The sequence below is a fragment of the Brassica napus genome, chromosome C8 (genome assembly GCF_020379485.1).
Source record: "Brassica napus cultivar Da-Ae chromosome C8, Da-Ae, whole genome shotgun sequence".
Classification (NCBI taxonomy): domain Eukaryota; kingdom Viridiplantae; phylum Streptophyta; class Magnoliopsida; order Brassicales; family Brassicaceae; genus Brassica; species Brassica napus.
This window is the reverse complement of record NC_063451.1, coordinates 875,649-899,380: the sequence shown is the minus strand read 5'-3', so window position 1 is coordinate 899,380 and position 23,732 is coordinate 875,649. Positions and strand designations below refer to the sequence as shown.

The 23,732-nt window shown below is 38.1% G+C and overlaps 6 protein-coding genes across 6 annotated transcripts; 4 read left to right on the top strand and 2 right to left on the bottom strand.

Moving 5' to 3' along the window:
* Nucleotides 1-1,405: 1,405 nt before the first annotated feature.
* Nucleotides 1,406-3,275, bottom strand: LOC106402276 (ABC transporter I family member 19). Its single transcript, XM_013842980.3, has 6 exons — nt 3,004-3,275; nt 2,668-2,828; nt 2,526-2,577; nt 2,274-2,410; nt 2,040-2,126; nt 1,406-1,879 (listed from the first exon to the last, which is right to left on the bottom strand). Exons 1-6 carry the CDS (start codon nt 3,155-3,157, stop codon nt 1,595-1,597), a joined length of 876 nt encoding a protein of 291 aa, XP_013698434.2. The 5' UTR covers nt 3,158-3,275; the 3' UTR covers nt 1,406-1,594.
* A 114-nt stretch (nt 3,276-3,389) lies between these two features.
* Nucleotides 3,390-5,341, bottom strand: LOC106401822 (uncharacterized protein At1g03900). The gene is made up of 3 exons (XM_013842422.3): nt 4,793-5,341; nt 3,811-4,059; nt 3,390-3,714 (listed from the first exon to the last, which is right to left on the bottom strand). Exons 1-3 carry the CDS (start codon nt 5,270-5,272, stop codon nt 3,640-3,642), a joined length of 804 nt encoding a protein of 267 aa, XP_013697876.2. The 5' UTR covers nt 5,273-5,341; the 3' UTR covers nt 3,390-3,639.
* Nucleotides 5,342-5,466: 125 nt separating this feature from the next.
* Nucleotides 5,467-8,521, top strand: LOC111208800 (pre-mRNA-splicing factor SLU7-A). The gene is made up of 9 exons (XM_022708282.2): nt 5,467-5,584; nt 6,021-6,297; nt 6,387-6,806; nt 6,898-7,033; nt 7,117-7,416; nt 7,539-7,755; nt 7,922-8,025; nt 8,115-8,183; nt 8,264-8,521. The coding sequence occupies exons 1-9, from the start codon at nt 5,569-5,571 to the stop codon at nt 8,336-8,338; spliced, it is 1,614 nt and encodes a 537-aa protein (XP_022564003.2). The 5' UTR covers nt 5,467-5,568; the 3' UTR covers nt 8,339-8,521.
* A 192-nt stretch (nt 8,522-8,713) lies between these two features.
* LOC111208853 (prohibitin-2, mitochondrial) lies at nt 8,714-10,848 on the top strand. Its single transcript, XM_022708416.2, has 6 exons — nt 8,714-8,851; nt 8,998-9,179; nt 9,295-9,411; nt 9,919-10,089; nt 10,173-10,385; nt 10,491-10,848. The coding sequence occupies exons 2-6, from the start codon at nt 9,009-9,011 to the stop codon at nt 10,683-10,685; spliced, it is 867 nt and encodes a 288-aa protein (XP_022564137.1). The 5' UTR covers nt 8,714-8,851; nt 8,998-9,008; the 3' UTR covers nt 10,686-10,848.
* A 4,134-nt stretch (nt 10,849-14,982) lies between these two features.
* Nucleotides 14,983-19,531, top strand: LOC111208825 (mitotic spindle assembly checkpoint protein MAD1). The gene is made up of 13 exons (XM_048765991.1): nt 14,983-15,350; nt 15,542-15,703; nt 15,764-15,829; nt 15,922-16,059; nt 16,143-16,196; nt 16,284-16,472; nt 16,559-16,651; nt 16,730-16,864; nt 16,962-17,084; nt 17,193-17,278; nt 17,372-17,903; nt 18,010-18,087; nt 18,174-19,531. The coding sequence occupies exons 1-13, from the start codon at nt 15,174-15,176 to the stop codon at nt 19,347-19,349; spliced, it is 3,009 nt and encodes a 1,002-aa protein (XP_048621948.1). The 5' UTR covers nt 14,983-15,173; the 3' UTR covers nt 19,350-19,531.
* Nucleotides 19,532-22,092: 2,561 nt separating this feature from the next.
* On the top strand, nt 22,093-22,991 carry LOC111208553 (protein E6-like). Its single transcript, XM_022707674.2, has one exon. It carries the CDS (start codon nt 22,200-22,202, stop codon nt 22,854-22,856), a length of 657 nt encoding a protein of 218 aa, XP_022563395.1. The 5' UTR covers nt 22,093-22,199; the 3' UTR covers nt 22,857-22,991.
* The last annotated feature ends 741 nt before the right edge of the window (nt 22,992-23,732 follow it).

The following is a 23,732-nucleotide window of genomic DNA, read 5'->3' as shown; positions in this document are numbered from 1 at the left end:
TAGATAACATATCATAGCTCTTTTACATCAAGTTCAATTAAGGTAACAACCAAGTGGTACAACATTGACAAGATCATTACAAAACCTCTAGAAACATAGATTTAGATTGGTACCATGTCGTTGGATGTATATAGTTAGAAACTCCAAGATCCTTCTGTTTTCTAGGTTTGCAACACGATGACTAAAAAAACAAAACCCCCAGGACGTGGAACCAATTGTGAATGATGCAAATCGGGACAAGTCGTGTGCCTTGTCGAGGTCATACTTCACTGGTCAAGCAGAGACACTACATAAACGAAGCGGTGCCAGTGTGGCGGCCATTGTGGTCTCTGAAAATGAGGCACAATACCGCTACTCTTCGGCTTCCATGCATGAGGTTATAGCACTAGCTGAGTATCAGCCCATGGAACCATGACCAATTTCAGAGCCATGAACAATCCCAATGTTCAGGAACTGAATGATGAACAATTGTCATTGCTGGTGATGCAGACCAATGCGGCTCGAGCTGCCATTGAGGCGGAGCAGAACCAGTGTGCTAACAACTGAGCAGGACCGGCGTGCTGATTGGTTATCTAGTATATGTTCTTCTTCTTCTAATAAGCATAAGTGCCACGTGTTGTTGTTCGTGTGTAAGCGTAGGAACTTCTTGTTGTTGTTGTTGTATTTCTGTTCATCTGTCATGTCGTGAAAGTTCATCATATGGATGCTTTTTAAAAAAATTGCTGAAAAACACACAAGTTTTGCTCAAAAAGTACAATTTTTTTGCTCAAAAAGCTATGTATAATGGTCAGGAAGTTACTAGAGTATCTTGGTTAAGATAAATCTTCGAATATGATGACATCAAAATAAAACTTTATAGTGTTAAGACACAATGTTGATTCTAAAACACACAACTATGCATAATTTCATCAAAGAATACATAAGGATATTTCTTTGTTAGAGAGAAATTTTTTTCTGTTGAAACTATTACCCTATTCAAAATCATTTCTAAACTAGACCATAATTCAAACGAGACACACATTTGAATCACGGTTTAATTTTTGGGACCTAGGTTATTAAGTCAAACTAATCTGGTTGTTTATCTGATTCATAGTCAAAACTAAACCATGATTCAAATGTATCTAGTTTAAAATAAATAAAATCAGCTACTTTCCACCAAGTTACTGAATACAGTGTCGCATTGTGATTATATCTTCATTCTCATCCAAGAACTTTATTATGTTTATTCAGGTGCATTCCACCAAGTTCATTACTTATTTCCCTCAGATAATATATCGTAGCTCTTTTACATCAAGTTCAATTAAGGTAACAACCAAGTGGTACAACATTGAAAAGATCATTACAAAACAAAACCTCATAAAACATAGATGTAGATTGGTACCATGTCGTCGGATGTGTAGATGGATTAACAGCTATAAAACTCAGTCAATATAAAAAAAAGTTATGTGACAGAACAATAGGCATATTGTGTTGTATATTCTTCAATGTGCACAATAGTGTATAACAGCTCAACAACACACACACAATGTGAACTTGTCCCTAGTGGCCTTATTCTTACTAATACTCATACATATGATCCATCCGTAATTACCAATCATCGGTAGTAAGCCATGTGTCTAGATGACCTAAAAGGAGAGTTATCAAATGGAGTTGGTTTCCATGCTGCCACAGGCTCCTTCTTCTTTTTCTTGTAAATTTTGGTTTCAGAACGGAGCCAAGATTCTACCACGGAGAGGAGGTTGGGTGAAGTTTTCATCTCGCTGATGTCTGCCATTTTTGATGAACGATTCAGCTCACCGTTCTGAATGTAAGCCAAATGTGTAGCCCATGTCTCTAGCCCGTCGAATATATGAGTTGCATATACAATTGTAGCTCCTCTCTGTGTTCATCAATGATATAGACAAGTCAAAAGATGAGTGCATTATAATCAAACCACTACTAATGCACAATACATGTAGTATTCCAATTACCAACCCATAGAACCATGAAACCAAGCAGCGTATATAGTAGGAACATGAGATTTAAATGGTTGATCATACCTGATCACATTCTTCTTTGAAGAATTCCAGCAAATCCATCCTTGCAACAACATCAAGGTCAACAGTTACCTCGTCAAGTAACAACACCTGTATAATCAGATTAGCATTAAGGTCAGAAATGATGACATGACAACAAAACCAGAAACTATGAACTCTTCTGATGAAAGCCATATGGGAATATAACTTAGAATGAACATGTGAGATTAGATTCTTTGAAACAATATTCATTTTTACCTTGAATGGATGTAAGAGTCCCATGCATATCTGAACTCGGCGTTTTTGCCCATCAGAAACCTTATGCATACGCCACTGAAGGTTGATGTCAAGAAGATCAATCAGTTTATCTCTTCTCACCGGATCGATTCCTTCAACTAGTACAACAAAAAAAACGAATAATCTGCTTAAGTCTAAGCCTGCAAACAGGGTAAAACAAGAGAAAAGAGGCCAAATTGAAGAATATCATTGCTAGGGTTGATAATATATAACCTCCAAATATCATATGTTCTGCTGAAAAGTCTCCCTGAAGAGGAACCTCACCCTAAAATGCAGCATAATCACACGAAAGTAAACTAATCTCAGATCGATAATGCGGGGTTAAGTGATCTTAGATACAGTAGGGGATACTCACAGCCGAACCAATGGTTTTACTCCAAGATCCTCCAAGGTAAGACAAGTCACCACTGCAAACAAGTTGAGTATCATGGAAAGCAGAGCGGCTTAGAACTTGTACAACGTTCTTTCCTCCAACCATATGCTTTCCAGCCAGAATCTTCAACAAGGTTGTCTTGCCTGAACAAATAATTCAACAGGAACACAAGCAGCTTAGTTTTTAACAGCTTGTAAATGATGTCTCAAGTAACTCACCGTCATATCTGATCACAAGCAAGCAAGAAACCGAGACATGAAAACAGAAAAGTACAAGCGGTGATCCCTGGCTCAGGCTGCTACAAACCGATCAACGTACCAGATCCATTGGCGCCAACAAGAAGGCAGCGAGATCCTGCTGGAAGATCGAGGTTGAAATCGAAGAATATAGGATCCTCCGCTTCATAAGAAAACTCCATACCGCTAACTCTAATGGCATCATCACTGGTCGTCGCCTGATCTTTCGCTGCCATTTGTTTCTCCGTCTCAAGCGGTAAGATAAAGTTAGTAGGTAGGATTAGTAGGTGGACGGAGGTTGTTGAACGGATCCACGTAACACCACTCAGTTTCTTATCGTGCGGACCAAACAGTTGTTTTGTACTGTAAATTTTCTTAATTTTTTTGCTAAACTGTAAATTTCATGATATGATGAAAGAAAAAATTTACAGAGAAATCTTATGTCATCATGTTGTAATAATGTAGAAAGATATTATAATAATCTCTATATAAAAATCTCGTGATCAAGCAGATGTAACAAAGATGATTTGAAAAATGAAAAAAATATTACAACACGAAGTGTTGGGATTACAAGGAAACACACATCAATTTACCACTACCATACATTATAAATGTAAAAAGCTCATATCGCTGTTTGCCTTGGTATCTAGTGTCTCTTGCTCTCAAGTCACAAGAAGATGAAGCCGGACGAGTGCAAGACCTTAAATTTCACGTGTGATTAGAAAGCTGCCCAACCTGATGCAGCTCCTGTTGACTTGGTCGGTCCTGATCCTTGAGTTGAAGGAAGATTCTTCTGCAGACCCAGTACCACCAAAAATGGAGAGTTCAGTGGTTTAAATGTCGTTTGTTTGTTGATTCAGATGCTACTAAGACGAAAAGGTTTGCTTACCTTGAGCTGAGATAGATCGAACAGAGGATCGTTCCTACGTCTTGTGTTACCCGCTGAACTGTCAGATGAAATCCTTGAAGTGACAGGATCATTTGGAGGAGGCGGTAGAGGAGACCTGGTTTTGGTAGCAGCAGTTGGTGGTGGAGCAAGTGCTAGAGGCTTCCCGTTTCCTGAAAGAGCGGCTGAGAGCATCCCAGTGCCATTTGTAGTAGGTTTGGGCTTTACGTTGATTCTTATGGTTTCACCTTCCTTTAAACCCCGCATCAAAAACAACAAGCTTTTTAGGTTCTACTGAGTTAGTAAGAAACTTTACATATTTTTAAGCATAAAAAGGAAGGCTCTTCTCGTTTTAGCAAAGATATTGATTGCATAGTTAAGTTTCATAAACAGATAAACTAACATGAACTCAACAAAATCAAAAGACCACAATCTCCTACTGGGAGTGGGAACGGATCCTAGAACAATCTTGTGATTGGGAACCATTTCTGAAGACTAAACGAGCAAAATGATAAATTTTGCAGCATCAGTTTGAATCCACGACTATAACCCAGGAGAGGACACTTCAAAATCATGAGCAAGAACTCCATACACATAAAAAAAAAAACATGAGCAAGGAACTCCAGTCACATGCAAACTCAATTCGTTCTTTGTTCTTTCAGATAAAAACTGCAGCCTAAAGATCCGGTCACTATATATATAGTGAGTATAAAGATTTACCAGACATTCTCTCATATGTGTAACAAAGTATTGATCAGAGACTAAAAGTTTAGCAGGAATAATGAACAAAGGGTAACGGAACATGGTGGCATTAGCTTATCCTAATCTCTCCACAAGGCACAAAAATAATCAAATATTCAATTCTCTCTGATTCAATCTCAGTTCCAAGACCATATCTTTAAGCCTAGGAACAAACAAGAGATCTACTGCAATGCCAAATGATGCTAACAAAACGCATCTAAAGCTTACGAGCAAATTGGTCTACCTTCAATCTGTGATTAACAGCAGGATGGATATCAATGTGATCGTTACTCTCACTCTCCTTCTCCTTCTCCCTCCTCACGTACTTCTCATGATCCGACAACGCCACATTGAAATCGAACGCCTCGTTCCTCTCCGCGAACCCCAGCCCGATGAACGCGTACTTCCCACGCCCGTCGTCGATCCTGAGCACAAAATACCTCGACGAATCGAGCGACGGCTCCACGGAGTTCTCTCTCCTCCCGGGATCCACGAAGCAAGCCGCGAACAGATCGCCGGAGTTCGAATCCTCGAGGCGGATCTCGCATCGGTCCTTGCACGACACGACGCGGAGCCTGCCGGACCAGATCTTATCGGACTGGAGCCATTCGCCGCACTTGTATCCGCCGGATGTGGTTCGCGGCGGGATCTTGTAGACGGAGACCTCGCGCACCACGAGGAGTGTGTGCTCGAATGTCTCCTTCTCTTCCTCCTCGAACGACATCCTGTGCAGCTTTTGACGATCGTCAAGGAGCTTATACGCACAACTTAATTAATTAATTATCTATTTTGTAAAGTGTTTAGCATTATCATCTAAGGTATTTTTTATTTAATTACTCTAATCATGAATAAATTTCATAGTTAGTCATGTACAAATTCTAATTCATAAAACGGTGCCGTTTAGTTACCGCCTTATTGGGAGCTATTATAAAAGCGGTCCCTTGATTTTTCATTTTTATTTTTTTTTTGTCTTCTTCCTTGTGGCCCTGAGAGGAGTCGAAGCTTAACGATTGTACAACCATGGCGACGGCATCAGGTACCGATTTCATTCACACTTTTCTTTAATTCGGTAGATCTTCTTGAAAGCTGGGCTCTTTTGGTTCTTAATTTCCCTCTGGTGGTTATGAATCTGGGTTCTGATTACCTACTTACGTCTTTTGTAATCAGAAAATTAGGGATTTCACTGCTTTTGGCGTATCTGTATAGTGAGTTTCATTTCTAATTTGGTTTTTGTTAGATCCAATTTGCGATAAGAGTCTGATTTTGAGTCTGTCCTTCTGATGAATTTGGTTTCTTTGGTCAATATTGGTACTTTCGTAATCGTAAGAGACAGTCTGTGTGTTTTCTAATTTAGGGGGTTTTAAATAGTTTTGCTGTTTTTGATTTTGGTTAAGTTCTGTGAACTTAATAGTTGCCTTTGTCAAATGTTTGACAAATTGTGAATTGTTGTTCCTGTGGGGAGTTGTTTGCAGTTGCTTTCAAGTCTAGGGAAGACCATAGGAAGCAAATCGAATTAGAGGAAGCTCGTAAAGCCGGGCTTGCACCAGCTGAGCTAGACGAGGATGGAAAAGAAATCAACCCTCACATTCCTCAGTATATGTCATCTGCTCCTTGGTATCTCAACTCTGAAAAGCCCAGTCTGAAGCATCAAAGGAACTGGAAGAGTGATCCCAATTACACTAAGTCATGGTATGACAGAGGTGCCAAGATCTTCCAAGCCGAAAAATACCGCAAGGGAGCTTGTCAAAAGTATGTCTTTCTCTCGTTTGACAAATGAAATAAACGCTTTTTTTAGTTTTGATTTGTTCTAGTTTCTAACTTTTCTTCCGTTTTCGAAGTTGTGGTGCAATGACGCATACTGCCAAGGCGTGTATGGATAGACCTCGCAAGATTGGAGCAAAGTACACGAACAAGAACATTGCACCTGATGAGAAAATCGAGAGCTTTGAGCTGGACTATGATGGCAAGAGGGACCGATGGAATGGGTACGATCCTTCAACCTATCATCGTGTGGTAGACCTTTACGAAGCAAAAGAGGATGCGCGAAAGAAGTATCTCAAGGAGCAGCAGATTAAGAAGCTAGAGGAGAAGAACAATAACCAGGAAGGTGATGATGCAGCAACCAGTGATGGGGACGAAGAAGATGATGACGAATTGAGGGTCGATGAAGCTAAGGTTGATGAGAGCAGGCAGATGGACTTTGCAAAGGTTGAAAAACGTGTTCGAACTACTGGTGGTGGTAGTACCGGAACTGTTAGGTATGGACTACAAAACATCATCACATATGTTCTAATTGGTTGGATTCTTTTATTTGATGCACTAATGGTGTAACCTTCTTCTTGATTTCAGGAATCTGCGTATCAGAGAAGACACAGCGAAATACCTGTTGAACCTTGTTATCAATTCGGCTCATTATGACCCTAAAACACGATCCATGCGTGAAGACCCACTTCCAGATGCAGATCCGAATGATAAATTTTATTTGGTTAGTTGTAGTTTATCCCTATTGTATCCCATATTCTGATAATCCAAGGTACTAAACCATGTTTTTGCTTACCATCTATCCAGGGAGATAATCAGTATAGAAACAGTGGCCAAGCTCTAGAGTTCAAACAGATGAACATCCACTCATGGGAAGCATTTGACAAGGGACAGGACATGCATATGCAAGCGGCTCCATCCCAAGCTGAGTTGCTGTACAAGAACTTCAAGGTTGCGAAGGACAAACTGAAGACTCAGACAAAGGATACGATCATGGAGAAGTACGGGAATGCTTCTACAGAAGATGAAATTCCAATGGAGCTTTTGCTTGGGCAGAGCGAAAGACAAGTTGAGTATGACGTAGCAGGGAGGATTATAAAGGGACAGGTACGGTTTTTAATATTTTAACTTCACGAATCATTCACTCAGAGCAATGTGAACTCCTTGTGGTATGTTGTGCTTTTGTGTGGATCGATTTGATTCTTAATACATGTTTTTTTTGTACACAGGAGGTTATACTGCCAAAGAGCAAATACGAAGAAGATGTTCTTGCTAACAATCACACAAGCGTTTGGGGTTCATGGTGGAAAGACCATCAATGGGGATATAGATGTTGCCAGCAGACAATTCGCAATAGTTACTGCACAGGCTCTGCTGGTATTGAGGCTGCAGAGGCCTCCCTTGATCTGATGAAGGCTAACATTGCTCGCAAAGAAGCATGTGAAGGTTTGTTTTGTTGACTCTGTTTGTTATTCCAATTCCGTATATCTTTTATTGGATTGGTTGAAAAAACTGCTCTTGAGGAATGGCTTATGACACACACGTTTCTGCGTATGTTTTTGTAATGTTGTTGTTTGTACGCATGTGCTAACAAAATAATGAATGGTATCAGAGAGCCCAAAGAAGGTTGAAGAGAAGAGAATGGCCGCATGGGGATCTGATGTTCCTGAAGATTTGGAGTTGAACGAGGAGGCACTTGCTAATGCTCTTAAAAAGGTAAGAATGCCGCTTGAATTTTTCTCCTGTCAATACGTTTCTATGTCTTGCAGACATATCTGATACCGCTAATAACACGATGTGTGCAGGAGGATGAGCGTAAGAGGGAAGAAAAAGATGAGAGGAAACGTAAATACAATGTCAAATACACCAACGATGTAATGATAACTCTAATAGCATTGAATCATATTCTTGAATTGAACTGTAGCTAATCAAAATCTCTCAATAACATTGACAGGTGACTCCGGAAGAGATGGAAGCTTACAGAATGAAGAGAGTTCACCACGAGGACCCAATGAAAGATTTCCTCTGAAGAAAATAGAGTCTCTTTTCTTCCTTTTACCATTTCAGTCTGAAGACATTGTCTTCGCTGTTTTTACTCGCAACACCTTGTAGTATGCAATAAATAACATGCGATTACTAGACATGGACCATATATGACTCTCTTTGTTGGTCTGTGATATGTTAATGTTAGCATTCATGAAAGATAGAACTATGAGACATTCTTTAAAATAAAATGAATTCCCAATCGCCATAAAATTCGAAGGTAGTGAGAGGAACACAGGTAGCTACTGTCTAACGGATCATATTTTAACACCACACACATCTCAGATGGAAAGAAAAAACTAGCAGACATAATGGGCCTAACAAAGCGTTATTTAGTAATGGGCTTAAACAATTCGACCCAGATGACAAGAACTAGACGGGGGAGTTCATTTGTCATTCTGTCACACTTCTCAATTCTAAAACCCTAAGCTTCGCCGACGGAATCCGATCGTGATCCTTCCTGAACCTAACTTCGTCGTCGATTTAGAGCTTAGCTAAGGTGACTTTCATTCTTTAGATCCTCCATTTTTATCACTGTATTTATTGGTATGTTGTGTTTGCGAACAAAAGGATTCTATAAAATTTATCGCCGTGCACTGTTTCTCTTGTGTAATGTAAGTGAGATGTTGATTGTTTATTTTGTAGCTCTTAAAGAAATGAGTTTCAACAAAGTGCCCAACGTCCCTGGATCTCCTGCGCTCTCTGCGCTTCTTAAGGTCAGCGTTATTGGTGGGCTTGGCCTCTATGCCATTACCAATAGCCTCTACAATGTCGAGGGTGGACACCGTGCTGTCATGTTCAACCGTTTAACTGGTATCAAGGAAAAGGTTCTGTATTATTCCTCCAGCTAACTCAGTAGTTAATATCATTTTGTATCTTAGTCGATGAATTTTTTTTTTAAGAACGTGAGCTTTACTCTCGGAATTATTTTTTTTCTTTCAGGTGTACCCGGAAGGAACACATTTTATGTTGCCATGGTTTGAGAGGCCAATCATCTATGACGTCCGTGCACGACCCTACCTTGTTGAGAGCACCACCGGTAGTCATGACCTTCAGATGGTGCGTTCTCTGTTTCTTGTGCGTGCTTCTTTTTTTTTTTTGATATATTCTGTGACATGCTTCAGTTTCAAATGCTGTTCCTGATTGTGAATCTATGGATTATAGTAGGCATTTCTTCCTTTAATCTTATTTTGGGATCCTTAAATGCAGCATGAAAACCATGTTTTTTAACTTTTTAAGTTTGGATATAGTTTATACGGCTATGGAGTTATTGATTGAGTCTCCATTTCTCTATTAGAATGTTATATGACTAATGTATATCCTTATATGCCCTGTGTGAGTTTACGGATAGTGGTTAATAAAGAAATGGAGAAAACGCTGACTACTTATCTTTTTTTATTTTCCTGTTGTGTTGTTTCGGCTTCATTTTTCTGTCTATTGAATGAGAAATTAGATCATAGTTGCTTTCTGAGGAGATTACATTAAGCTGTAACAGAAAATAGCATAGTGTCTCCGTTTCTTATAGATGTTGCTGTGTTTCTGATATTTTTGTTTGTTGTTGCACAGGTGAAAATTGGACTAAGGGTTCTCACTCGTCCCATGGGTGACCGTTTGCCTCAGATTTACCGAACCCTGGGCGAGAATTACAGTGAAAGGGTTCTTCCTTCCATCATCCATGAGACCCTTAAGGCTGTGGTGGCTCAGTACAATGCAAGCCAGCTCATCACTCAGAGAGAAGTATGTTACTCAACATTTCTTCTTGTACAAGTTTTTCTGCTCTTTTGCTAATTATGGTTAGCTGTGTTTTTACACTCTTCTAGGCTGTGAGCAGAGAGATACGCAAGATTCTAACGGAGAGAGCTTCTAACTTCGACATTGCTCTTGATGATGTCTCCATCACAACCCTCACATTCGGCAAAGAGTTCACCGCTGCAATCGAGGCAAAACAAGTCGCTGCTCAGGAAGCTGAACGTGCTAAGTTCATTGTGGAGAAGGCCGAGCAAGACAAGAGAAGTGCAGTTATCCGTGCGGAGGTAAATGATATTTGATCTTCAATTGGAATCTAATGACATAGATTATAGGTTTTGGAGGTGTCTCTGCTAAAAAGCATTTGGTGTGTGTGTTGATTTGTTGTGCAGGGAGAAGCTAAAAGTGCTCAACTTATCGGACAAGCTATTGCAAACAATCAGGCATTCATAACTCTGAGGAAGATTGAAGCGGCGAGAGAGATTGCTCAGACCATTGCACAATCAGCTAACAAGGTGTACCTAAGCTCCAATGATCTGTTGCTTAACCTTCAAGGGATGAACTTGGAGCCTAGCCCTAAGAAGTAAAAGAAGGACATAATAAGTTCCATTCCTCCAAAAACGTAGTTTGTGTTTTGACCAGACTATTTTACCCATTACTATGCTATTCAGATTTTATTTGGCAACGTTGTCTACCTGTTGAGAGTTTTTTATTGGGGAGAAAAAATAAGATTGAGTGCATTACGTATTATTCGAATGAGCATAGCATGCCCTTTGTATTTAATCACGCCATGCCGGTGCCACTGTGATGAAGTTCCGAAGACGTCAAATTAAAAATAAAATTTTGACAAAGTAAAAATCTTTTTTTTTTTTTGTATTATATTAAAAAACATAAGGCCAAGATTACCAATGAGCCCAAACAAGAAAGGCCAGGTCAAGATAGAGCAAGACCCAAACAAAAGGCCCACGAAACTAAAGCCCAAAGAAGTCTATAGGAGAGTCGGTGACCCACTCCAGCACACCTCCACGCGTTGAGAGATAGCGTGGTCGGGACACGTGCCCTAGACTTAATGCGCCACCGAACTGACCAACCGGGAAGTCGTCGACGGAGGACCTGACTGGCTGTTCCACCGGAACAAACCGGAAACAGGAACCCGAAGTCAGATTCTTCACCGACAACGATAGAAAATCGCAAAACTCATCTACCGACAAGATCATCGCCGGAAGTTCAAAGAGAACCGCCGTAAAATAGAAGCTAACAGTAGCACCACACGAAACAGAGCCGCCGACTCCATGAGACCTAAACCGAAGTCGATAGATATAAGGATCTTCGTTTTGAAGATGAGATCCAATGCATGCGTTCCATCTCAAAAATTGATAAACTCAATTCTCGAAATCGGAACTGACATGAATCCAAACGGTCTGAAGCGAAAATCAGAAGGATACCCGAGATAAACTCGGAGATAAGCCAGACGACGCTACCGGGAGAACCACCATCATGAACGCCGCCGGAGACAGGTGACGGCCAACATCACCGGAGGGAAGGTGAGTCGCCAGAGCCAAAAAGCCAGACATATCGTGTTGTGATAACCACCATATGCCGGAATATGAGCCCGACCGTCGGGAAACCTTCACCGGAACAGGAAACCAGTGAAATAGAAGGGTGATACTCTCTTTCTCTCAAAGATTTGAGAGAGTTAAGAGAGAGAGAGAGCCCATTTGAGTATGACCAAGTAAAAATCTTAATTTGCTTATAAATGATGTCATGTATTATTAAATTAATGTCATCAGATAAATAAAAAAACTAGCTGGACCGTATTGTTTGATTAATAAATAGTTAAAAATTGCCACGATTTGCTGTTCCGTAAAGTTACTGCGAAATGTCATGTGGTTTTTATCACGGTGAGGGTCCATGTTCTGTCATTTTTTTATCGTTCTTCAGCTGTTTCCTTTGACGAGGGGGTTGTTAGATTGTTTCCACAAATTATCACATCATAAACTTGGCTTTTCTGACGTTTGTGCAAGGTATTTTCGATCAGATTGTATGCAAAGCTAAAGGATTCAGAATGACGTTATCCTCATGACGTAATAGAGATGACAATGATTTGCTTAGTGTTAGAGAAAACATGTCATCCTCATGACGTAATAGAGATGACAATGATTTGCTTTTTACCCATAAGCTAACCATAAATCTAAAACAACTAAATCAATCTGTTGACATCAGCCTTGTCGTAACCCATTAACCATGTCATCGTCATCAGTTGTTTAAAAAATAAGCTATATCGTGCAAGTCATTGATTTTTCTAAAATATAATAGGTTAACTGAGAAGTTTTGGAGTCTTGGACTTGAGATCAGCACGTCTCATGGGGATTGAGGGCCCAGTGCTAGTCCAAACTTTTTTTACAAATGTTATTTAATAAAGTAAAATCATTAAAATTATTGGGCTCTGTTTTGTAATGGTTTTAAAAATTTAGGGCCCTAAATTCTAAAGAAAATTAGTAAAACTAGTGTTGGGCCCTGTGCATTTGCTCCATGGGCACACCCTCAAAGCCGGGCCTGCTTGAGACTAACCCGGACGGGATGGGACCAGTAAACCGGTTGTGATTAAGCAAAAGCGTTTTCAAATAGGACATATATGACAGACTACTAGGAATTTTACCAGAAAAGGTATTGTGAGAGAGGTCTGGAGTAACAAGATTTGGAAACTACAGTGAAGATGCAATAATGATGAAACTTGTCTTCATTCTTTAATTAACATTAGGTCTCTAATTGTCTAAACAAGCCTCTTAGAAGGAAAACAATGTACCAAATAAAATCTGAAGAGGCATAATAATAAAACTCAACAAACCCATATAAACAAGTCTATAAACTTGAGAAGATAAAACGTCAAGGAAACCTAGATCAATAAAGGTCAACCTTGAGCAGATAAAACTCCAAGGAAACCTAGATCAATAAGGGATCGCAGAGGAGAAACATTAGCTCTTGGATCTCTGCGATCTCCTTAAAGAACATGAACATTAACTTGATCATTAGAGCTTTGTTCTCCTCAAGCAAGTTGTTGAAAAACCCCAATAATCACCATAATTAGCCCAAATCGGTTCATCAGGCTGAAGGCTAAACTCACTTTAGCAACGTGGGAAGGCTTGTACTTGCAGACCTGTATGACATCTCCATTTGGTGTAGGGCACTCGCAGCCTCCTCCTTCTTTCACCTTGCCAGCTTTCACCTTGCTCTGAGAGGAGGTTCCTTCTTTCACTTCCTTGCTCTGGAGAAAGGATTAACAAGGATTACATTACGTTTGAGATAATGATAATTATACTTAAAATATTGAGATGTCGCATTCGAGTTCCGACAATGAGTTCAAAATGTGTCTTTCACTCCTAAGATAATTAACACTAAATGTTTAAACGGTATTTGGATGATCTACACTCAATATTAATGAATAATCACAAGTATTTTTTTAGATACAGTGACGTTGCTTTGGATATTATGAGAATGCAATTTACACATGCTTACGTTGATCATAAAACAAAATTATCTCCAAGCTTGCACAGTTTTTTCTCAAAACACACACAATTTTTGCTTAAAAAGCTAATGTATAGTCATCGGAAAGTTACTAGAGATCTTGGTTATGATAAATCTTCGATTATGATGACATCAAAACTAATCTTTATAGTGTCACGATTCAATGTTGATTCTAAAACACACAACTACACATAATTACATCAAAGAATACATAAAGATCTTTCTTTGTTAGACAAAAACCTTTTCTGTTGAAACCATTATCCAATTCAAAATCATTTCTAAACTAGACCATAATTCAAACCAGACCCACATTTGAATTATGGTTTAATTTGTTCGGACCGAGGTTATTTAGTCAAACTAATCCGGTGCCTATCTGTTTCACAGTCAAAACTAAACCAAAATTCAAATGTATCTGGTTTAAAATAAATAAATTAGCTACTTTCCACCAAGTTACAAAATACAATGTTGCATTTGTGATTATATCTTCATTCTCACCCAAGAATTTTGTTATGTTTATTCATGTGCATTCCACCAAGTTCATTAATCATTTCCCTCAAATCATCATAAGTGAATTGGGCGACACAGTGATCAACAAAGAGAAATTGCCAGTCATGTTCATAGGAGACAAACTGTTTGGAGGATTAGAAGATCTGATGGCTGCTCATATTAGTGGTGATTTAGTGCCTACTCTCAGACAAGCTGGGGCATTATGGATTTGATTGATGATGGTAATCATCATAATCTTTTATTTAATTGTTATTTTCACCTCTTGTCGCATTATTTGTTGATATTTTTGGCAAAGTGTTTAACTTATGTGAATTTGTAACTGATTGTTATGTGATTAGTTTGATCATAAAGAGAGAGAAAAAAAACAAATGATAAAGAACAAAAAAAAATACTATTTTCTTGAAATTAGTAGCTCTTGGAATCTGTATATGTATATGATTAGTTTTTAGTTAACAAGTAAAACGGTATTTAACTAGTATCTAAATGGGCAATTCTCTTAAATATATTTTTTTAAGTTTTGGTCACAAAAATAGACCTTAAAAAGTAAAATAATCAAAATAACATTTTTTGTTTTGATTTTTTTTAAGCCCTAAACCCTAAATCCCACCCCCTTAACTCTAAACTCTAATGTGTAGATTAATTAAACTTAAGAGTATAAGTATATATTTATTTTGATAAAACATTTAAATTTATTTTGGTCATTTTTATTTTTAATGTCTGTATTTGTGATAAAAAGTTTTTTAGGTGTAGGGTCCTAAAGAATTTCTCAATCTCTAAATTTATATATGGGCTTACACTAATGGGCTTTTAATAAGTACAGCTCAATAAAGAAAATATAAATAGTAAAATTAAACCCCTGAAAAACATCACGCCTTGATCTCTCAGTCTCTCTCTCACACCGTTTCGCAGTTTAAACCTTTTTCTCTCACTGTACTTCCCTAGAGTTGAGACCTTTATCAATCCTTTTCAGTAAATCGAGGAACCCATTGTGGAAGGAGGATCTGCATCACTAGTAAAAAAGGAGACACCTTTTGGGGGTATTGATGAGCAAGCAAACGGCGGAGTCGGGTCGGGCCATCCAACTGGTTTACACAGATGAGAATGGGAAGTTGAAGACGGACCCGGAAGCCATCGGCGCTCTTCAGAAGCTTAAGGGTCCGGTCGCTGCTGTCTCTCTCTTCGGAAAAGCTCAACATGGCAAGAGCTTCATCTGGAATCAGGTCTGTAGTCACTTTGATCGAGGGTTGAGGGTTTTAGTAGGAGAAGTTTGGTTCTTATTTGTCGAGATCAATTTGCATGCGGCGAATCATATGCTTTGTTGTTTTTTGGAGAACATTGTAGAAATGATGCAAAATGCGCTCTCTTTTTCTTCTAGTGATTGTAATGACTGATTTTGAATGTTGGTGTGTAGCTTGTTAGCAGGAGCGTTGGATTTGAAGTACAAACTCTTCACAGGCCTTGCACTGGAGATATATGGATGTGGATTGAGCCTGTGAAGAGGATCTCAGAAGATGGCTCTGAATATAGTTTAGTCTTACTCGATGTCCAAGGGGCTGACTCAAATGGTGTCCTGGTTAGTCTCTTCTAGTCACTCAAATATAATCATGTTCTGAATTTTAATTTTCTATGTTAGGCTTCACGCAGCAGTCAGATATTTGGCTTGGCTATCCTCCTATCAAGCGTGTTTATCTATGGTCCGGTAAGTATCTATGACTTTTTGTTTTTACTTTCTGAAGGAAGTTTGTTCCACTTAGTGCTTTGTAGTTACGAGAATTCTGCTTCATGTTTCAGACACTTGGTGTAGATGACATTGCACTTGATCTCTCTCGTCTACTTGAGATTAGCAAGCACGACCACGTTGGAGATGCTAAGGACAATACATTTAAAGGGCTTGGGCAGTTCTCTCCCATGTTTGTTCAACTTATGACGGTCATAATTCTCTTATCAAGGTCCACTCATTCTTTTGGGGATGGAATCAGCTAGTCTCTGATATTTGTGATTGGCTTTATCAGGACATTAACTCAGAAACAGTGGAGAGTGCAGATGATGTAACTCTGAATAACAAAGTGGGTTGATCCTTGCCTTAGTTTTCCTAATCAATCCTCAGTCGCTTTATCTTTTGTCTGATCATTTGTGTACTCTTTTGTGAACAGGTAGAAGCCCTACGACCTCAGCTTCTCTACGGTGTAAATGCTCTAGTGAAGTTTGTCTCTGAGAGAGTAAGGCCTAAGAAAAGAGGTGATAGTACCATCGTCACAGGGCCGCCTCTTGCTGCTTTCACAAAGTCGTTTTCAGAAAACGTTAACAACAGTGTCATACCTAAAATTTCTTCTTTATGGCTGGTAATTATTAGCCAGTTCTGGAAATTTTAGGTGTTCTCATAAAAAGGTTCTGCATATTCTGAGGCATAATCTGTATTTTCTTGCAGTCTGTAGAGGAATCAGAAGGTAGGAAGGCTTGTGATACAGCAACTGAGGTATACATGTCTTCTTTGGAGCGTGCAGAGACTCCCCAAGAAGAAGTAAGTTTTAATTCGTGTAACACTCAAAAATCACTTGGATGCAGTAGTAAGCTAAACTGTTAACATAATGATCTGCAGTCGATGCTAATAGAAGCACACAACAAGGCGGTTGCCAAAGCTTTAGATGCGTTTTGTGAATCTTCCATTGGAAACGATGAAGTTAAACAGAGATACAAAAGAGAACTTTGGAGTTTCTTTGCCAAAGCAATTGAGGTCATATCTCTCTCTAATATTAATCTCTTATTACTGTTTTGCCAATAAGTCGTCTCTTTTCAGGCTAAATAGAGTTTTTTTTTTTTTAAAAATTCAGGATCACAAGAGAGTGGCAGATATGGAAGCGTATTCGAGATGTTGTAATGCCATAGAAGACATGGGCAAGAAACTATGGGCATTGCCTTGTTCTCGTGATGCTAATAGCAGCGATATAATCAAGGTTCCCTCTTCTACTTAGACATGATAAAGCCTGAAGCAGAGTAACTCTTAGCCGTTGAAGCAAGACTTGCTTTCATTATAAACATCGTTGTTATCTTATATGAAACAGGCCCTTGATACTGCTGTTGCGGAGTATGAAGTATCTATCAACGGTCCTATGAAGTGGCAGACACTCTCTTCTTTTCTGAAAAAGAGGTTCGCTCGTTATGTTTATATACATTACTCGTTTACTTATATGTTTTATCTTCAAGGGAAATTTAACCTTTCTCAGTTGTTATTTACTACCAGTATACAGGACATTCTCGTCCATCGCAGAGGGAATCAAATGGAAGAACTTCTTTCTGAGAACTCCAAACTCAAGCTGCAACACCGTTCCATGGAAAGCACAATCGATCTGCTCAGCAAACAGCTTGAAGGAGGAGAGAAAATGAGGAAGGAGTATCAGAAGCGCTACGAGGGCGCCATTCATGACATGAATAAGCTCTCGGATCAGTTCAAAAACCGGATTCACGACCTGGAAAGTAAGTGTAAGTCGATCCACGATGAACACTCAAACCTCATGGAGGTGCTCGGGTCTACAAGACTTGAGGCTGCTGAGTGGAAACGTAAGTTTGAGGGGACGTTGGATGAGAATGGAGTGAGCAATGCGTCGATCAAGAGGTGCGATAGGTCCATTGATTGGAAAATTAAGTACGAGAACACTATAAGTGAGCAGAAGGCTGTGTCAGAGAAGATAGCTGCAATGGAAGAGAGATTGAAGCAAGCTTCAGCTAAGGAAGATGGCATGAGAGCTGAGTTCTCCCGTGTTTTGGATGAAAAGGTTTGGCTTTTTTTTTTATATTCAAAATAAACGTATCATATGATGAAACTGTAATCGAACGTAATAGCTTTCCAAGTTGTGACAATGTTTGTTGGTTTAATGATAGGAGAATGTAATCACTGAGAAAGATGCAAAGCTTGCAACTTTGGAGCAGCTATTGTCCTCTACACGTTCTGAATTAAAGGTGAGCTTCTTTGAAATAGTGAAGTTCCTTAAGGAGCTCATAAGAAGCAGTTTTATTGACTCTGTTTATTGTTGTTTACTTTGCAGAAAAGTGAGTTGAAGGTGAAAGAGTGTTCTTTGGAGGCAAAAGACTTGAGGGTTCAAGTCTCGGATCTGAATGAGAAGTGTGAATCCATGATCTCCGCAGCCAAATCACGTGAAAATGAGACGCAGGCGTTGAAGCAGGAGAGAGATTATTTAGACAAGAAGCATCTTTCGCATATGGAGGAACTTGGAAAGCTCTGTCTTCGGCTAGAAGATGCGGAAAGCGAGGCTTCATCTGCTAAGAAACTTGCAGATTTGTTGAGACTGGAGGCTGAAGCAGCACAGAATAACGAGAAAAGTCTCCAGACGTCACTTGCGGAGAAGTGCACTGAGATTGAACGAGCTAAGAGCCGTATCCAAGAGCTTGAGAAGGTGTGCTTGAAGCTCGATAGTGAGGAAAGTGAAGCTTCAGCATCTAAGGAACTTGTGGATTCGATGAAAAGGGAAGCGAATGCCTTACGGATGAATGTGAACGAGCTCCAGACATCGTTGCAGGACAAATGCATTGAAATCGATCAAGCTAACTGCCGCATAGAAGAACTCGAAAAGATCTGCTTGAAGCTAAAAGATGCTGAAGACGAGGCTGCAACGGCTAAAGAGCTTGCGAGTTCGATGAAAACAGAAGTGGAATCAGCTCGATACAACGAAAACAAACTCCAAGCGTTGTTGCAGGAAAAAAACATCGAGATTGACAATCTTGGGAGACAGAAGAACGCACTGTCTGAAACGTTGGAGAAAAGAGCGAAACAGAACGAAGAAGCGGTTGCTGAATGGCACAGAATCATCAACGCAGAGAAGGAAAAGAACATGCGTGTGAATACGATGCAGCGAGTGGACTCTTTCATGGTTTCGGATGAAGCAACACCAATGCAGCGCGTGAAGCGTTTGAAGGTAGAAGCAAGTGTAACCTCTTCAGGTTCTGTTTTCGAGACAGAAGAAGATACGGCTTCACAAGAGAGCGGGAGAGCTATGAGTGCAATGACCCCGAGAAGATGCACGAGCAGTGGAGGTGGAGGAGGAGAGTCTTCGTCCACAGGAATGGATCATTCCAAGTACACGATGAAGAAGCTGAGAGATGAGATACTGAAACACGGGTTTGGAGCTGAGTTGGTTGGGTTGAAGAATGCAAGAAAGAGTGTGTTGGTTGAGCTCTACGAGCGTTGCGTTTTGCGAAAGTAAGAGAGGTGACAACATGAAACAAAAAAAATTCTTGGCATCTCTTGACAACAAAACACAACATGACAACATAATACAGTCCAGATCCTCCTTTCTTCCAAAAAGAAACATAAAAATATATTGATATCTCTTGTGTTTAAGTATATGTTCTTAATTTTGATTTATTTTAATGTGATTTATTTTAATTTCTCTAATATAAATGTCAACAACAACAATAATATTCATTATAAACTTTATAAAATAGACTAGACAAATTAAAATATGTTAAGGAAATATATTTAAACATATTCATATCTTATAACAAAGGGTATATATATATATATATTTACGTAGAATTTTTTGTATGTAAAACTATTAGTTACCAAATGAGAATTAAAATTAAAACTGTAGGAATAACTTTGCTAGTTTATTAAAGTACTTGACTTAGTGGTTATTTTGTTTTTGAAAATTTGGTAACTACTAAAAGTAACAATCGTAAAATTGTTTAAAAAAATAGAAAATAATCCTAGGAAGATTAGTAGAAAACAAAGAAAAACACTAACTCGACTTCTAATGTATAAAATTTCACTTGATTTAATTTTTGAGTTATCAATAAAAAATCATTCAAAATTTTAACTCATGCAAGTTGATGATTTGATCCGACTAAGTTGATCAAATTGTTGTTAACTAACATCATGATGATGTTGCAATGCTTTGAAATATGTGGACTTGTATTTGGTGGTGTGATCGTTAAAATCTGTTTGGACTTTGTAAAAACAATGTTAAATATATTTTGAAATGTTATTTTAATAATAATTTTATGTTTCAATCAAAAGTATTGTTTATAACGTTTTGTTTACATTTGTAATGAAACATTAAAACTATTCTCTCACTCGCATAATAATGGTGATGCAATGCTTGTACAGGTTGTAACAAAAGCAAAAAAAAAAATAGTGTCGAGCATTTATAATGAGAATCTTTTACTATAGAAATAATCCTAGGAAGATTAGTAGCAAAAAAAAATTGATTCTCATAAAAAAAAAATTTGGTTTTTGATTGTTTTATTTTACCTTTTCAGTTGGAAAGTTTTAACACCTTATTAGAAGGATTACATGTAACTAGGACTCTGAACCCGACCTACGAAGAAGCTGACGGCTTTAATAGTCTGTTACGTTCTGGTGAACGCAGTTATAACAGTCTTCTGCAGGAATTCTTCCTACGGAAATGATTATGGAAAAGCGTGATCTGCCTAACTCCGTTGCAAATCGGGCACATGCTGCTGATCAATGGAGGCAACTGGTGAAGCGATGTCAAACTGCCAGATTTGTCATAAACTTCAATTTAAGAAACCGTACCACACCTGAAGATAAATGGACTGGAGGAAACAAAAAGAATGAACATTATTTTTCTTCACTTAAACCGTCTATGAATTGTCTTTAACTCTGTTTGATTACATTTTTATTTTGTCTCTGTTTTATTTTTTGTTTTTTGGGTTTACAAACTTTTGGATGAACGTAAGTTAATATATTTGTTTGTGGGATCTAGTTTAATATATTTGTCACTTGAATCATTGAATAACGTAGTTAATATATTTGCAATGCTTTGAAATATGTGGACTTATATTTGGTGGTGTGATTGTTAAAATCTGTTTGGACTTTGTAAAAACAATGTTAAATATATTCTGAAATGTTATGTTGGTAATAATTTTATGTTTCAATCAAAAGTATTGTTTATAACATTTTGTTTACATTTGTAATGAAACATTAAAACTATTTTCTCACTCACATAATAATGGTGATGCAATGCTTGTACAGTTTGTAACAAAAGCAAAAAGAAATAGTCTCGAGCATTTATAATGAGAATCTTTTACTATAGAAATAATCCTAGGAAGATTAGTAGCAAAAAATGCTTCTCATAGTTTTAAAAATTCTTTTAGGTATGTTATTTTTAATGGATCCAGCTTTTAAAATTTTTGAATAAATTTAAATCTACTATTATTTTATTGATTAGATATTCTATATGGATATTTCAATATTATGGAGAACTGCTGGAAAAAGTATTAAAAATCACATATGAATAATATTATAACAGAATAATTTATTAGTTATTTTACAACAAATGTTGAAAACACCAGTAGATCATTTCCTATGATCACGGGACAAAAGGTCAAAAGCACTGAATAGCTTCGATTTCACACTAAACAATATTTGATAAAGAAAAAATCTTCATATAACATTGTCACATGGACCCAACCCCCAAAAGTCTCTTACTTATCAGTAAATACCTAAATATTCACTTATTTCCAAATTGGATTCACACCCATTCTTCCTCATTGTTTTCTTTTTTAAGTCTATTGAATTATCACATCTACCAGATTTCTTTTGTTATAAACCAAAATACTAACCTATTATTCAATGATAAATCATGTTTAACTAACAACTTTAGCAAGTTTAGTAGTCATGGTTTTCAAAAGCTTGTGATAAATCATAGAAGTGGACATTTTAGAGCATTATAGCTATACGTATATGCTTTGACATTATTATTCTACCACAAATCATGATCTAATGCTAACCTTCAATTTCAAGTAACTCAACTACCAAATATTAAAGAGAAAAATCAAAAGTCATGTATATAGCTAACGTTATTTTCTTGGGTTTTCTTCTTTTTTTTGACCAATCAACTTTAGATAACACAAATTAAAAACTACTCGCCGTGAATGACGAATGTCCCTCCCCAATCCTCGCATGTTTGGTCGGCCTTTTTACTAATTTGTTAATTCTATAATTTCTATTTATACATAAACTCACTCAAACACCAAATAAACATCTCAAATCACTGAAGTCTCTCAGTCTCTCCTCTTTTCTCTATTCTTTGATGGCTTCATTCGGTGTTAAGTCAACTTTTTGTTTCCTTGTCGCTGTTTTGTGCTTCATTGGGAACAATGTTGAAGGTAGAGAAGGTAAGCTCTTCTTTAGCAAGTTCACTCACTTAGATCGTCCAAACAAAAAAGAGGTAGCTCTAGCCCCAGCTCCTGCTCCGGGTCCAGCCCAAGCCAATGGAAAACTCGGTGACGGGCCTTTCGGGCCAGGTTCAGGTATGATTCCTCAAACCAAAGAGTCATGGCCGGTTTCAACAACGACCACAGACGAAGAGTTCGAGAAATTGATGGCTACATTTGACCAAGAAAAGAGCAACAACCAATTACCTGAGGAGTTTGAGGAGGAAGAAGAGTCCCAAGAAGATCTTAGTGAGCAAAAGGACAAGTACAACAATAATGGATACACTTACACTACCAACAATTATAATGATAATAGGAGAGGTTACGGTAATGAAGAAGAGAGACAAGGTATGAGTGATACAAGGTTCATGGAGAACGGTAAGTACTTCTACGACACAAGAGGTAGGAGTTCCGAATATACGCCTAGCCGCAGGTATGAGCGTGCTCGAGGAAATGATCATCCCAACGAGTTCGAAACTATGGAGGAATACTACAAGAGTTTGGAAGGTGGTCAAGAAGAGTTTGAGCCTTGAAAAGAAAATAAACTTTTTTATTTGATACCAAAGAAGTTTTTGAGTAAGTGTTAAATCTCAGTTTACTTGTCTTTTATGAGATGTGAAACCTACCAATCACTTATAAATTTATACAATATCAAAAGTTGCGAGTTATGTTTGGTATGTTTATTTTCAGTTCCCGTCACTATCTTTGATCCAAGAAACTGCAAGAAATGAATTTAATTTAATCCACTGGCACTAGATAATTTCTGAAAATTTAAACTAGTAAATAAACCGTGACCGGTTCATACTCGACCAAAGAAAGATTGTTTTGTCGATTAGATCTGAATCCAGACCTTAATTTAGCTCCTCACGCGCACTCTCATCAGGGTGATACTTACTCACACAAACATATTCAAATGAAAATTTATTTAGGAAGTGTCTTATCAATCACTGCATCATGGCAATACATAGTTATAAATTTAGACTATGTATAATCTATGTTACAATATGAACGAGTATAATCCACGAGAGTACATTCATTCGCATATATGTGTCCCACATAGTATAATGTCAGTGGACACGTCTCAATGTGTACATATGTCAATCACATAGACCTCGCACTCACATCATGGTGGTACATCTCTATCAGTTAATGCATCATGGAAAATACGTAGTAATACTATTTTTTTTGTTTTTCATCTCTCTATGATATACTATAATCCACAACAGGAGTATGTACATGTAACATGTTCGTAGATTCCCTACTTGCATGTATGTGTCCCACATAGTATAATGCTAAATGGAAACGTCTCAATGTCTACATGCCTCATTGCCTCCTATGAAAACTAATTGATCTCGTGTGGCGGCCAGAAAGGAACAATCAGAGAACTTAACAGAGTTTTTTTTGTAGAT

What these genes read in the sequence shown, in the direction of transcription:
- LOC106402276 (XM_013842980.3), bottom strand. Translation starts at nt 3,157, where the DNA reads ATGGCAGCGAAAGATCAGGCGACGACCAGTGATGATGCCATTAGAGTT. An exon ending in AGAACATATGATATTTGGAG is followed by an intron (nt 2,411 to 2,525) that starts GTTATATATTAT and finishes TTGTTGTACTAG; the next exon opens with TTGAAGGAATCGATCCGGTG. An exon ending in TCAAAGAAGAATGTGATCAG is followed by an intron (nt 1,880 to 2,039) that starts GTATGATCAACC and finishes TGATGAACACAG; the next exon opens with AGAGGAGCTACAATTGTATA.
- LOC106401822 (XM_013842422.3), bottom strand. Translation starts at nt 5,272, where the DNA reads ATGTCGTTCGAGGAGGAAGAGAAGGAGACATTCGAGCACACACTCCTC. An exon ending in CTGTTAATCACAGATTGAAG is followed by an intron (nt 4,060 to 4,792) that starts GTAGACCAATTT and finishes CGGGGTTTAAAG; the next exon opens with GAAGGTGAAACCATAAGAAT. An exon ending in TCGATCTATCTCAGCTCAAG is followed by an intron (nt 3,715 to 3,810) that starts GTAAGCAAACCT and finishes CTGGGTCTGCAG; the next exon opens with AAGAATCTTCCTTCAACTCA.
- LOC111208800 (XM_022708282.2), top strand. An exon ending in CGCAAGGGAGCTTGTCAAAA is followed by an intron (nt 6,298 to 6,386) that starts GTATGTCTTTCT and finishes CCGTTTTCGAAG; the next exon opens with TTGTGGTGCAATGACGCATA. An exon ending in GGAGGATTATAAAGGGACAG is followed by an intron (nt 7,417 to 7,538) that starts GTACGGTTTTTA and finishes TTTTGTACACAG; the next exon opens with GAGGTTATACTGCCAAAGAG.
- LOC111208853 (XM_022708416.2), top strand. Translation starts at nt 9,009, where the DNA reads ATGAGTTTCAACAAAGTGCCCAACGTCCCTGGATCTCCTGCGCTCTCT. An exon ending in GTAGTCATGACCTTCAGATG is followed by an intron (nt 9,412 to 9,918) that starts GTGCGTTCTCTG and finishes GTTGTTGCACAG; the next exon opens with GTGAAAATTGGACTAAGGGT. An exon ending in GTGCAGTTATCCGTGCGGAG is followed by an intron (nt 10,386 to 10,490) that starts GTAAATGATATT and finishes TTTGTTGTGCAG; the next exon opens with GGAGAAGCTAAAAGTGCTCA.
- LOC111208825 (XM_048765991.1), top strand. Translation starts at nt 15,174, where the DNA reads ATGAGCAAGCAAACGGCGGAGTCGGGTCGGGCCATCCAACTGGTTTAC. An exon ending in CTGACTCAAATGGTGTCCTG is followed by an intron (nt 15,704 to 15,763) that starts GTTAGTCTCTTC and finishes TTTCTATGTTAG; the next exon opens with GCTTCACGCAGCAGTCAGAT. An exon ending in ATGTAACTCTGAATAACAAA is followed by an intron (nt 16,197 to 16,283) that starts GTGGGTTGATCC and finishes TTTTGTGAACAG; the next exon opens with GTAGAAGCCCTACGACCTCA.
- LOC111208553 (XM_022707674.2), top strand. Translation starts at nt 22,200, where the DNA reads ATGGCTTCATTCGGTGTTAAGTCAACTTTTTGTTTCCTTGTCGCTGTT.